General features: G+C 37.8%; 1 protein-coding gene across 1 annotated transcript; it reads left to right on the top strand.

Moving 5' to 3' along the window:
- Window positions 1–257: 257 nt before the first annotated feature.
- gusb (glucuronidase, beta) lies at window positions 258–14,415 on the top strand. The gene is made up of 12 exons (XM_034683772.1): window positions 258–518; window positions 1,743–1,928; window positions 2,013–2,194; window positions 3,442–3,584; window positions 4,511–4,698; window positions 5,141–5,293; window positions 6,769–6,947; window positions 7,469–7,615; window positions 9,025–9,109; window positions 10,386–10,562; window positions 10,757–10,892; window positions 13,614–14,415. Exons 1-12 carry the CDS (start codon window positions 303–305, stop codon window positions 13,763–13,765), a joined length of 1,944 nt encoding a protein of 647 aa, XP_034539663.1. The 5' UTR covers window positions 258–302; the 3' UTR covers window positions 13,766–14,415.
- The last annotated feature ends 439 nt before the right edge of the window (window positions 14,416–14,854 follow it).

Below are 14,854 nucleotides of genomic sequence, written 5' to 3'. Positions count from 1 at the left end.
AAATACGTTTCCCAACTTTTACATTGTATTTAAAACTTGGTGTGTGACCTTGAGTGTCGAGAAAGGCGCTTTTGAATAAAATGTATTATTTTTATTATTAAAAAATTAAAATGTGTTTTATTGTTTTAAACGCTGTGGTCTTCTCGAAAAGTCAGAAAATAACCGAAATTAGTAAAAAAAAAAAAAAATAATACAAATAAAAATAAATATTTCCGCGGTCACGTGACAACAGAGTTAGTCACGTGACTGAATCAGCATCATAAACCGTGGAATGAATTTCCGAGTTTGTAGTTCAGGACAGGATGGCTGCACCGTGGTGGCCCGGGTTGCTCCCGGTTTTGTGGCTGTTCGGGGTGTTTGAGGCGGTGTTTTTACTAGACTCTGGTATGCTGTTCCCCCGGGAGTCTTCCTCCCGAGAGGTGAAGGAGCTGGGCGGTCTGTGGGACTTCAGGGCGGACAAATCACCAAGCCGGAATCAGGGCTTTGATGAGGCATGGTACAAGACAAGGCTGGCAGAGGTGAGCAGGAGAGATCTGCAGCTCTCTGAACAACAAAGCATCTCACTCTGTTTGTTTCCCTCTAATGTAGTTATAAAGTTCACTCAGCTACTGAAAACAAACACGGTGTACATTTTAGTCATCAACTGAGGCAGCCAACAACATTAGGAGAGTTTGTATACGCAAAATCACACTACTGGACTACTTAGCATACCATAGAGCTACAAAACAGCACAAAGTACATTTAAATCTGCAGAAACTTGCAGCTAAGCATCAAACCAACCCACTGTAAACACAAATACTTTAGGAGTTTTACAAAAATACCATTTCAGATGAAACTTGTGACTTGTTAGCAGAACAAGAATCAACATTGGAGTTCATTGGAGAGTAGTTTTAAACACAATGCAAGGAGTGTGTCATTGTGTTTCATTGCATAACAATAAATAGAACTAGAAATATGATACAATTTAGGGCAATTAAACAGCAGTACTGCTACTTTAAAGAAATGAAATTAACATAATGAATAAAAGTATTGATACTAAAGATATCTACAATGGAGGTTTTTAATAGTAACTAAAGAGCTTTCTGTATAGCTTTTAAAATGAATAATAACAGTGCTGTGGTAACACAAATACAGTTTAATTAAGGTATTTGTTCACTATATTAGATACATTTTAATGTCAACTAAACAGGCACATACTCAAGTTCATACAGTGTTTTGAAACAAAATGATAAGAACAAAAAATTCAGTGTTCCCTACCTTTTATTTATCCATTTGACCTATTTCATGATGCAAAGTCTACTTTGTTATCTTTTGTCAGATTTCTAAAAATGGACTTTGGTCATGAATAACAGGGACTTTTTTTCTGAGGTAAACTATATTATACTATACTATACTATACTATACCATACTATACTATACTATACTATACTATACTATACTTTACTATACTATAATAAACACTACTGTACTGCTCTATACTTTACACTATACTGTTTAACATGAACAAACAGAGGACAACAGAGGAGTCAGACAATAATGCGTAATGCTCCGTCTTTACAGATCACTTCTGTTATTGTCTTGTTATGCAGTAATTATTAAATACCCATTGTTATCATGATGTTATTTATAGTCCCGATTAATCAATATTCCAGGAATAACAAACACTAATGAGTTCTGCTGCTCCACTCTTAGAAATCTGTTGGGTTTTTTTTGTTGACTAACTTAAGTTTGTTTTTCCGCAGAATGGTCCAGTGATCGACATGCCAGTCCCTGCCAGCTACAACGACATCACACAGGACCCTGCTCTGAGAGATTTTGTTGGCTGGGTGTGGTATGAGCGAGAGGCAGTGGTGCCTGCACGCTGGATCAACGATGAAGGGACAAGAGTTGTTTTGAGAGTGGGAAGCGCTCACTATTACGCAGTCGTGGTGAGTTAAAATCATCCTTACACAAGCATGACAATCAAAATGTGATCAAGCTGTTTTGAAACAGTTGTGTGTTTCTTTTGGCAGTGGGTGAATGGGGTGAAAGTGATGGTGCATAAAGGTGGCCATCTTCCTTTTGAGGCTGAGATCGGCAGTTTACTCCGCGCTGACCCGTCTAAGACATGCAGGATCACCATCGCTGTTAACAACACTCTGACTCTGGACACGCTCCCTCCAGGAACCATCCAGCACATGAACGACCCCTCCAAGTAAACCTGCTTTTATTATATATTTAAAAGACTGAATTTATTAAATCACGTTCACAGAATTCATTTCCTCATAAAATATAGCAAACTGTATTCTAACTTTAATTACCTTCACCACAACACCTTTACATTTTGAATTTGCAGTTGACATTACATTCCTAACCTGACTGATCAACCACTTATCTGACTGACACATCTGCTATGTCAACTGTTGTCACACTTCACACCTCAAGTAACCCTTAACAGCTTTTTTTAGTTGTATTTAAATTGAAACCGCATTAGTATGTGAGGAAATTCAGCTGCTTCTGAGCACTTCTACTTCAGCAGTCAGTTCAAATGTCAAAGTACAGCTTTGAAAGCCATCTGTTACTTCACGATGGAAAAAGCTGAACAACAGCAAAGCTGCCATTCAGGACAATGTAGTTTGGTTACCTTAAGTGAATGAGAAAAGTAGTTCACATCTATTTGCAAAAATATGATTAAATCGTTTGTTCAAATGTTGTAGGAAAATAGAATAAAATATAGAACAAAAAATGGCGAGCAACAAAAAAACCCACTTTATTTATTCGTTCATTCATTTGTCAATTATTTAGCTTCCAAAAAGATCCTACTTTCATGCATTAAGATGCATTAGTTATGAGAAAGCGAGAGTTATCTCGGTTTTGGTTTTGTTCTCAAGAATTGGGCACCTTCCTTCCAGGAACTAGAGTCCAGATGGGGTTGTGCAACGAGCAGGATTACTCAGTAAGTCATGTAACATCTGAAAAGGCGTGCACATGTCCCAAACCCCCCCTCCCCCAAAAACGAAACAATAAAACTGGAAAAACTAATTATAACCAATGAAATCTCTGGACATGCCTTCACTGTGTTCAGGATAAAAAAAGGTCTGTTTAGAGCGGCTCCTTCACAGTCAAGGAAGCAATAGTTAAACAAAAAACCCAACACTATCTGTTGTGGTAAGGGTTACACTTCAGCTTTTTTTCTTGTGTAGCTAAAGATGACAATCAGCAGTGACTCTTGAAGTGACATTGCATTTTATTTAAGCTACCTCTCCTTTTTTTAACTCAAGTTTAGTTATACTGTATCTTCAGCTTCAACTCTTGCAACAAAAAGCTCTGTTATTTTCCAGAGTTTTTTTAGATTATGTTCTGTATTCAGAGCCTTTCCTTCTGGGGATGTAGAATTTAGGTGTCATAAAATGTGCACAGCAGCCTGTTAGTGAGTAACAACAAAACTTTTTTCCTCAACAGGTATCCTGAAGGATTTTTTGTGCAAAACATCTACTTTGATTTCTTCAACTATGCTGGCATACACCGTCCTGTGTTACTGTACACCACTCCTAGGGCCTACGTTGATGACATCACCGTGGTGACTGACTTCTCTGATAATACTGGTAAACGGACACATCCGAACACTGTCACCAAAAATGTGAGAGGTTGTGTAAAATATAAAAACAGAATGTGATGCAAAATGTTGAAATAATATGTTTACATAGAGTAAAAACAGCGCATCAAATGTTGAAATTGAAAATTTAAATAATTTGGCCTATTTTGAATTTAATGCCAGCAAGTCATTTTAAATAAGTTGGGAAAGTAGCATGAAAAAATTGAAAACACCCAGTGGAACACCTTACAATTAACTGGTTACAACAGTATTGTAAAATTATGTTATGGTACTTAAAGATCATCCCAGAGAGGCTAAGGTCATTTTGAGGTAATGATGTGGAGGGGTTCACCACTCTACTAAAGACTGCACTGGCAAATGGTGCAACACCTAATAGTTTACAGGTCATGGTAGACAGTTCAGGACTGTTAATGCTGAACGATACAGGTTTTAAAGCAACATGCTGCCGAGTAGACAGCATGTTCCCTTATTTCAGTGATACAATACCGAACCACATTCTGCATGTATTACAACAGTGTCGCTGTGTAGTAGAAGAGTCCTGATGCTACACTGGCCTGCCTGCAGTCCGGAACTGTCACCCATTGAAAACATTTGACTCATTATAAAATTTAAAACGCCACAAAGAAGACTCCGAACTGTTGAGCAGCTGAAATCCTACATCAGCTAGAAATGAGGCAACACTCTACTTTCAGAAAAACACAAATTGCACTCCTCAGTTTTATAACACTCATATTGCTGGGATAAGATTCCAACATGTCATATGATACGACTGATATTTTCAAGTACTTCTTTCTTTTTTTAATCATATGGTAATCTGTGTTGAAACATTTCTAACAGAGTGTTTTGTAGATTACAGATGTATAGTCAGTTTCTGTTTTCTATGTTTGATTCTCCATGTTTGCTGTTTTCTTTCAGGCTTAGTCAAATATAAAGTGTCAGTGAAAGGAGCCTCCTCTGCCACCCTGAAGGTCACTCTGATGGACAAAGACGGTCACTGTGTGGCCTCCTCCAGTGAGCCATCTGGAGTGCTCAAAGTCGTAGATGTCAAGCTATGGTGGCCGTATTTGATGCATGAAAATCCAGCATATCTGTATTCACTGGAGGTAAGACGGCATGTGTGATCTTTTACTCAAGTAGTTTCCCTGCTTTTTTGGAGTAATACTGAAGAAGATATTCATATTTTGGTGTCAGAATTATTATAGTAAAGCAAGGTGCTGCTTGAGTCTAAACTGTGGCTTGCAAGATGTAAAATACAAAGTTACATTATGGTTGATTTAAGCAACCTTTCTAAAAAATATAATGAATACAGCATTAAAAACGGAGATGTTTCCTTTTTCTTAAAAGTAAAAAATAATAATTTCAGTCATAACTGCCTTTCATTTCATGTTCTCTTCTTTGAAGTTTCTGTTATGTTATTCAGTGTAGGAATAAAGTGCCTAACACAGTAGTGCCAAGTATTCAGCACAACTTCCTCTATTTCACGATTTCTGCTGAAAGTGATGCAAGACTAAATGTTTCTGATATTTGCTGATATCTGGATCTCAGGTTCGTGTTTTGGCATCTGATAAAGGGACAACATCTGAGGACGTTTATGCTCTACCAGTCGGCATCCGCACAGTCAGAGTCACCAGCAGCCAGTTTCTCATCAATAACAAGCCCTTCTACTTCCATGGAGTCAATAAACATGAGGATGCTGATGTGAGTACCACTAGAGTGCAGCGTTGAGCTAAGAGTGCAAATAGTGAAATGTAAACATCTTTCATCAAGGCAAGTGTTTTAAAGTTATTATTACCAGACAGCTTTGTGTTTTTTTTTAACCTGTTTCAATTATTTTTTTCCTTTATAACGTCAATTCAATATGATAAGTTATTAGTGAAGTTTTATTCTAGTCCTCAGTAACTTGAAGCTTGAGCGTAGGTTTGATAGATTTATAAACTAGTTTGATCCACGCTGACATGATTTTAAAAATTGCCTCGGCAGCCTTTTTTTTTTTTAGCTTCTTGCCTCTCAGCACAAGAGGAACAGACAATTAACAGATCAAGTTCACTGTTTGTCTGAAATCACAGCTATCATGTATGCGTGTATAGACCTTCAGGAAGCAACAAAGCTACAACTATTACATTGAATCTAGTGTTACTCTGGTTAAGGTTTGAGATATGAGGAGATAGACACTTGTATCTTTTAGTAACATAAGTCACACATTGTTCATGTTTAGGGATAGTATGATTTTGTTAATTTTGCACACTGACATCAGCCCCTGAAAATACTGGATACCTGTGGAGTATATGTGAGACACTGTACCTTATTAATCTAGAAAAACAGAGAAGTTTTTCCTTTATTTTTTCAAACCAACTTCTCTGGTAATTCTGAGATGATTATTTCAAAATTTCAGAAAAACTGTTTTTTTTCTACAGTGGGTTCAATATGCTCCCATCAAGAGTTTTGATTTCATTTGATAGACACTGAGAGCCTTTTAAAATGTCCTACAGTTCTGATACATCCCACAGAGTTTATTTGTCCTCTACATAATGTACAGATTTCATTTTGAAAGGAGTCTGTGTATTGCAATTACGTTTATCTTTTTTCATTTAAGAACAACATGCAGTTTTTCTCTTTGATTTAAGGGCACATGTTCTTATTTAATGGTTATTTAAATAACTTGGGAGCTTAAATAAAGCACATCTTTTGAATACAGTGGAAATAAAAGTGTTTTTATGTGTCTGTAGATTTAAGCACCAGTTTGAAGATGTATTACCTGAAAATGAAGCTTCAAATCAAGACAATAGGAAGATCAGTCGCTACATGTCAGCTGCAAACTGAGGAAATATTTCCCCTATCTTTTCTTGTGATCAGGCAAATGTACTTGTCTCTGATTTAAGATATCCAAAGGTTCTTTGAGATAAGCTATTGTAATTCAAAATCCTGGCAAAGGAGATTTTCCTTTTCTGTTGGAAGGTAATTTTGCTTGTCAAAAGCAGCCATGTCTCCATTTAAATCCTTTTTTCTTGGAATCTAACTTGTTGCAGTAAAGAAGCATCAAATGTGCAACATCTTTGCCGAGCTATGCAGCCAGTCTGTGCAGGAGTTCAGTGCTTCAGACAGGAAATTTGGTCGAAAACTAGATCCAGTGTCATAATCCAACACTTCCTTCCTGTGTGTACTTTGTGTTGTAGATTCGAGGGAAAGGTTTCGACTGGCCGCTGGTCGTCAAAGACTTTAACTTATTGAAGTGGCTGGGGGCCAACTCGTTCCGCACCAGCCATTACCCGTACGCCGAGGAGATCCTGCAGATGTGTGACCGTCACGGCATCGTGGTGATAGACGAGTGCCCGGGGGTTGGCATCAAAGACATGTGAGTCATCCGCCCCTTTCATCTCTGTGACCTATGGGTGTGTTTGAGGTTCAGAGTGATCAACAGACAGAGAGTGTGAACATCTAATGAGATGAGAACAGAGGTCAGACTTCTCTGTGATGTTCATCAAAGTTAGGAAACAAAATATCTATCAAGAATCTTTATGCTGCGTACGGCTGTTACAACATGAATGAAAATGATGATGAAAGATCCCACAGCATGCACATCCTGATGACTGTGCAGACTTCATTCTGCACACAGTGTGCAGAATAAAGGGTACAAACGCTTCACTGAGCACTGAAAATAAATACAGTATCACATTACAACTGATGAGTTAAAAACATGACTGATCACAGAACAGAACAGGCATGAAAGTTATGTCCATCTTAATTCAGTGGAAGTGCAATGATTAAATTAAGTAAAGGCAAGTGTCTGTATTATGACCCAATTCATTAAGATGATAAATAAAAAGACCATTACAGCTTCAGTTTGTACTGAAATTTCCACCCTTTCTTACATAGTCGCAGTTTCGGAAACTCCTCTCTGACCCATCACCTGCTTGTCATGGACGAGCTCGTACGGCGGGACAAGAACCATCCCTCTGTGGTCATGTGGTCTGTAGCCAATGAGCCGGCTTCTGAGATGCCGCCTGCTGAAAACTATTTCAAGTGAGTATTGGCTGTTTAGTTTAATTTGAAGCACTGCATCACATATTCATCCACTCACAAACTGATGTGTCTCACCCGGATGGCTGTAAGACCATTCACTATTTCTGCCGTGTTGTGTGTACGACAAAGACTGCGTGTTTATTCATATTTATTGCCAGTTAGGTCGCACTCCTTATGGTTCGATATCGTTTCTGGTCATTTGGACTTTGGAGTGGTTTGATATTATTTTTATATATCCGTCTGGTTGATGGGAGGTAGACAGAGGGTGAGGGTTTCATTATTTTCTGCTGTTTTCCAGTGTTGATTTTGTGAAATGTCACAGTTACAAGTCCTCTTAGTCTTCCAGTGACGTTTTTCACTGGTGGATTTTTATGGAAGCATGTGACATTCACTTCAGAAAAAAAAAAATCTCCAGTGTTTCTTAAACAAATTATCCCGTAATTATGAGAAAAGTTCCTCCTGAAAATATTCAAATCAGCTCTGTTTTTTGGAATCAACGAGACACTGGTACCTCATAACCCCAATGAGTGCTCTCATAGACCTCTTCAGGAAGCAACAAAGCTACAACCATTACATTGAATCCAGTGTTACTCTAGTTAAGGTTTAAGGAGATAGACCCTTGTGTCTTTTAGTAACATAAGTCACATATTGGTCATGTTTAGGGTTGGTATGATTTTGCCGATTTTGCACACTGACATCAGCCCCTGAAAATACTAGATACCTGTGGAGTGTATGTGAGACACTGGACCTTTATTAATCTAGAAAAACAGAGACGATTTTCCTTTTTTTTCAAACCAACTTTTCTGGTAATTCCGAGATGATTATTTCATTATAAAAATGTTGTTTTTCTACAGTGGGTTCAATATGTTCCCATCAAGAGTTTTGACTTCATTTGATTGAAAAGGGGAAAAAACAGAACAACTAGAATTCAGCCTAACTTTAAAAACAAATCCTCTGTAAGTGCACATTTTATAAGTTGTAAATTCCTATTCATGGTGTTCATGGTTCATTTGTTGACCAAGCCGTTCCCTTTCTTGTGATCTGTGGAATGCTGTACGAGTACTCATGAAGCTGCTCTGAAAAAGAACCAGGGCAGACACACACTCAACCTACTGAACTACTTTGCGTAAAGCAGTGTGATGCAAGTCTAGAGAACAAAGTGTGCTAACTTTCTGTAACTGATGTGTACTTTGTTTCACTGAAACTGTAACAGTCCACAGCAGTCTTTTCACATGAATGCTGTGTGTAACTGGAACAGCTGGACCTTGAGTTTCGTCCACAATCAAAATACAGTATCTGTCTATTTGTCTTTATCATGCAATCATTACAGAAGCGCTTTGTGAAACTTGTAGTGATTTATATTTTATGTATGTTGTTGTGATCAAGGTACTTTTTTGTTTTTCTTTCAGGACATTGATAAAGCATACCAAAGCTCTGGACTCTACCAGACCTGTCACTTATGTCACAGACAGTAACTACGCCAGAGACAAAGGGGTGAGATTTTACAGCACACTCCTCAGAATTAACAAATAGACCAAAGTTTGAACCTGCGCAGCTCATTAATTGCTGAAGTGTTTATATTTAAGCATTTTTATTTTTATTTTATTTCATTTTTGCACAATTACAAAAAAAATAATAGAAAAAAATACAGAGATAGATCATATTCAGTGCAGAAAAACTCAGAAAACTCTTAGAGATTATTTGAAGCCTCCACAGAAATCATTTTTAAATGTCAAACAAAAAAAAGCAAATTGACACTCACCAAAAACAATACTTAATATAAATAATAAGTTGAACAAAATAATATGATAAAGTAACAATTAACAATATAAATACAGTTACTACATTACTAATCCAAAAGCAGAAAATCTGAATGAGGTTTATGAATACCTGTATACGAGTAAGTGGTTTAGCAAGATTTATACAATTATGTGAAAACCACAGCAATAATATTAATAATGACAGATTGAAATGAAAAGAGATAAGGATATACCTTAAACGTATGTCAGTAAAAAAAAAAGACTACAATCACATAACAGTAGTGGTAGCAGCATCTTTTGAAACATTTTACAGACCAATTGGAATAAATAGTCCAGAGGTCGATGCCCCCTGACTCTTATCAAGATTTTTTCTCTACAAGTAAAACATTTTGGAGGATGATGAGGAGATTAAGTTTGGCATTAGTTGTAGTTATTAGCATTGGTGCGTTTGTTATACATCAAGTTTCACAAAGGTAAAGAAATCCCATTCTTAGGTAAAATAAACCCTTTTGTGCCTTTTCAGATAACTACACTCACCTCAGTGTTTTGTTTTAGCTCATACAAATAAGGCAGTGAAAGTTAGCCAGGTTTTTATGTTATCCTGCCGAGCTTCAGATGTTTTGTATCTGTTGGAATACTGTGTCTTTTGTTGACCCAACATCAAGCCAGGTTGTTGACATGCTGCAGAATATTTCAAATTCCTACGCTGTGAGGAAAATGTCTCAGGGTGTAGTTAGGCGCTTAAAGGTGCCGATTACCTGCAGCGACTCATTTGTAAAAGCTTCTGACTCGGTCAACACAAGTTATCAAACACTTTTTACTGTTTACCTCAGGGCAAAGACTGAATGTGTAAGCAGTTTCAACAGCTGCAAGAAAATACCAACTCATTGTACAGAGTGTTCGAAAAGGAGAGCATAAAATAAACTGCATTTTGCCTCACAACAGAGCAGAAGAACACACAAATGTACCATGAAGTTGTTGTGATTTTTAATATTTTATCTCGTCTCCAGGCTCCCTTTGTGGATGTCATCTGTGTGAACAGTTACTTCTCCTGGTATCATGACCCAGGACACATGGAGGTCATTCCCATCCAGCTCAACACTCAGTTTGAGAGCTGGTACGGAAAGTACCAGAAACCCATCATTCAGAGCGAGTATGGAGCAGATGCAGTCCCGGGACTTCACAATGTGAGGATTCTCACACACACTGATTCAAATATTTGAACATTGTGCATAATCAAAAACATCTACATTACTAGTTTGGTGAATTTGAAAGCTGGAATTTGGATTTTAGATTATATTAAGCCTTACTCTCCTCGAGATTCTGGTTATGAAACATTTCCCCACAAACATGGGAGTAAGAAGTTGTCTTCCTTCTCTAGGACCCGCCCATGATGTTTACAGAGGAGTACCAGAAGGCGGTCCTGCAGAGCTACCACAACGTGTTTGACCAGAAAAGGAAGCAGTATGTCATTGGTGAACTCATCTGGAACTTTGCCGACTTCATGACTGCACAAGGTACTGCAGCTCCAAGTAAAAAACACGATCCACACAATGCTCCTGTCAGAGTCAAAGCTGCCTTGTATTCTCCCATGTGACTGCGGTTTATTACAGGGTTATGAAAACGCGATAAGGCAGGGCAGTTTTTAAGCACATGAAAACCTTCTCTTGCTGTATTAAACACCTGATGCTGAGAACAGACTACAGGAAGACCCTGCAGGGGTACACTAATGTAGCTGATGCTCACTCGTGCTGCAACCCTGCAGTTAATTTGTTCTTACAGCTGGGAATGAATCATGTACTTTCTTAATTCATGTTCCAAGCAAGCATTATAAAATGATACACACCTCCAAAAATGAGACTAAGAATAGGTTGGTGTATGGGTGTGGCATCAGGTTGAGTCATGTCGGTTTCACAGAAGAAGCTGTTGGTCTGGACTCAATTTAAAGTAACTCTTTAAACTCAGGGTTGAAGAAATGCTTGAAATGAGAGATGAGGTTCTCCTGAATATACTGCTGAAAAAATTTGAATTATTTGATTCCTGCTTCTGTGATATAAACAGTTTATTTTTTCCTCAGTATTTTGTTATAAACTGGTATCTGTGGTATTTGGTTGGTCTGACTAAAGAAGGTTTTAATCGTAGCTGTAGTTCCTAAGAGATCTACAGGATCTGGACCAGGACCAATCCAGGCATTTAGTGATTAGGTTTGGGTGAAATCCAGTTGTGGGTTCCTGGAATCACAGCCGTCACTGACCGTCATTTAAACCCTGAAAACACAGCCAGATTGAAGAGAGTCTGTGTAAATCCTGTGCAGATTTTCCTACAACTGATTCCCACCCACATCTGGCTCCTAACTACCGCAGAGGGAGCTACTGGATTCAGTAGAAATATAGTACTACACTTATTTCTCACTCATTAATCTGAGCAGACAGGGGCATTTTGTGATCACTGATTTAGAGTATAACATCACTTAGACTTTAATGACATGTATCACACTGCCTCAGGTGATCTGAATACAGTTCATGAACAGCAGAGCAGAAGAAGACGAATCAAGCCAATTAAACAGGTTTTCAAGGCAACTGTAAAAACACTGATTTATTGAACTGTTACATTAAAAGAAAACCACAAAGATTAATGGTTATAATGTGAAGTAGCTGATCCGCTGAAACAGACAAAGCGAACGCACATTCTCTCTCTCTCTCTCTCTCTCTCTCTCTCTCTCGCTCTCGCTCTCGCTCTCTCTCTCGCTCTCTCTCTCTCTCTCTCTCTTTCGCTCTCTCTCGCTCTCTCTCGCTCTCGCCCTGTACAGCTCTCGCTGTACAGTTGCACTTTTCACATGTTCCCTGTGAACAGAGGTTAGGTTTACTTACTATGTCAAATGTGAAATTGGCCAAATGTGCCCTGGTTGTGGGTTTATGATTGTCTGAGGGGGAGCATCATCCAAGTTTTAAGTAGGATGTATCTTTTTTTTTTAAAGCAATTGTCATAAATAAATATGCAGTTTTAAGTATTAAGTATTTTTCTTTTTTTTGCTCAAGAAATGAATATTACATAACAAATGTGATTAAGAGTATCACCGTAATACTGTATGCTAATTCCAATACAGAAGAGAATTGGTGATCTCTGCAGTTAGGTGTTTGGAAAAATATTGGTATTGGTAATCGGCTAAATGAGTTATAAAATATCGGCATATCGGATATTGGCAAAAAATCCAATATCGTGCATCCCTACAAATTAGTAATAATAAAAATTATAATAATGCCTTTATTGACACTGCGCTTTTCAAAACAAGTTACAAAGTGCTTTACATAAAATTATAAAGCCAGTAGGCAGCAATTAATAAACATTATAAACCCATCAAAAGTATTAAACAAGCAACAAAACAAAGTAATACTTAGTAATGACCTACCTAAGGATCTAAGATTAGAGGAAGGCTTGTAGAGAGTCAGCAGTGTATTCTGGAGCTGACCCCTTACACGTTCTAAAAAGAGGAAACTCAAAATTTTAAAAACAATTCTAAAATGGACTGAAATGAAATTTAGAGTCCAAGACCAGGAGGGGTTTTGTCACAGTGTTAACAGGCAGATGTGAAATATGCCCGAGTCCTTTCTGTTGGTCTATAAAATAATGAGATGTGTATTATCATCTTGCCTTTGGGGTCACTCTTGCTTTTGAGAATTGATAATTATTTATGGGGTTTTGACCCAAAAGAATTGTGGATTTCAGGGAGCCGGGTAATTAAAGGTCAAAGTCACCTTGAGATCATGCTGTTGTACGGATTATCAGCACGCTGGGATTATCTTCATCTCTCCACCTGTGTCTGAATCACAGCAGTGCTGATATCCAGAGCAACAGCACTCCTTCTTGTGATAATGATGAATAAAGCACTTCAGCTGTTTTTATTATTCATGTATCATGTATTCATGTAGCTGTTCTATTTACAACATGCCCAAATAGTTTCCTTAATTTAAATATAGGCCTCCACAGGTTGCTGTAAATTGATCCAACATTACTTTTAAGACCACTTAAAAGACAATGTTACAAAGGGGTAATAATAATCAGATTGAATTTGATGCATACAACATTTCCATAACATGATTAATACGAGGATAAGTCATAACAGGAGCAGTTGAAGATTAAAAACGTTGCATTAAAAATACTTGAATGTTAAGACATGCTAAATGAACTTTGTGGTCTGAGCTTTCCTGAGTACTTGTTGATCTTTCTCTTGTCTGCAGGGATCACCCGTGTGGTGGGGAACAAGAAGGGTATCTTCAGCAGACAGCGGCAGCCTAAATCAGCTGCATTCCTCCTGAAGGAGAGATACTGGAGACTGGCAAACGAGACAGGCAAGCTACCTCTGTGGGCCAAGTACCCCTGCTCACTCTGACACCCAGACCAGGACAGACTATATCCCATGTAGACTCTATGCCTTCTTGGTAAATGCTTTTTACTGCTGAAAATAAAGACAAGACCATTAGCTTTGCTTTTTTGCAACATGAACTAAGCTAACACTGTAATCTGGAGCAGTTCAATCCAGCAGTTTGTGACATTTTTAGCACAATTTTGATGGTCCTAAAGCTCTGCTGTGTCTTTTATGGTGCAAATTATATTTGATGGCAAAAGTTATATTTGTGATATCTGTGTCTTAAGACACACCTGGGGGGAGGTGAGTGTTTCAGATTTGTGAGGATTTGCTATCATAAAGAGGTTAGATATTAAATTGCTTCTTGGGTTATGTGATATGAGCATACCTGGTTGAAGAGCACAGTGACACTAAGATGAGGAGTCACCATTCGATCTCCTCTTTTTTTAGGAAACATTTCAAACAAAATCTATCAGAAGGTGTTTTAGCAGTTCGATATCAAAACATATCTCTCATATCAGTGCTTTTTAGGGATGAAAGAACTTCACACATCTAATTTGAATGAAAATGCTGAAACCAATCAAGAGCTTATTTTATTTTTGTATGTGTAAATCAAGAGAAAGAATGTCATTTGATATAAATCAATGTATATTAAAGACCTAACAAGAACGCTACATGCACATTGTATTTCTTTCCCAGAAGCATCCTGAACATTTTAACTTACAGTACATTTGTAGATGTACTCTGCAGTCGCTCTGCCTGTTGCATGAGTTACTGTGACATACATACGCTTGAAGAGTTAAAGTCTTGATTAATGGGATTGGGATTTAAAGCAGGCTCGCCACTATCAGTGACCCGTCCTGAACTCTTGTCACAGGATTGACCTGTGTGTCACATCAGGAGATGCACTGAATACTTAAGGCTAGGTTTCTGTAATAAAAGCAGAAGCTATTGCAGCAAGACGCTCCCTGATGTAAAATGACAATGAGGAAATCAATGAGAAAACATCCTTTCGAACCGTTTTTTATCAGTTTGTGCAAAGCTCAACTGGATCAGCTTCAGCTGTAATCATTTCTGTCAACAACAGTTGTTAAATAATGTTTGCACAGCAGT

The sequence above is a fragment of the Notolabrus celidotus genome, chromosome 5, assembly GCF_009762535.1.
Source record: "Notolabrus celidotus isolate fNotCel1 chromosome 5, fNotCel1.pri, whole genome shotgun sequence".
Classification (NCBI taxonomy): Eukaryota; Metazoa; Chordata; class Actinopteri; order Labriformes; family Labridae; genus Notolabrus; species Notolabrus celidotus.
Note: the sequence above shows the minus strand (reverse complement) of the source record. Positions and strands in the feature narration are given on the sequence as shown.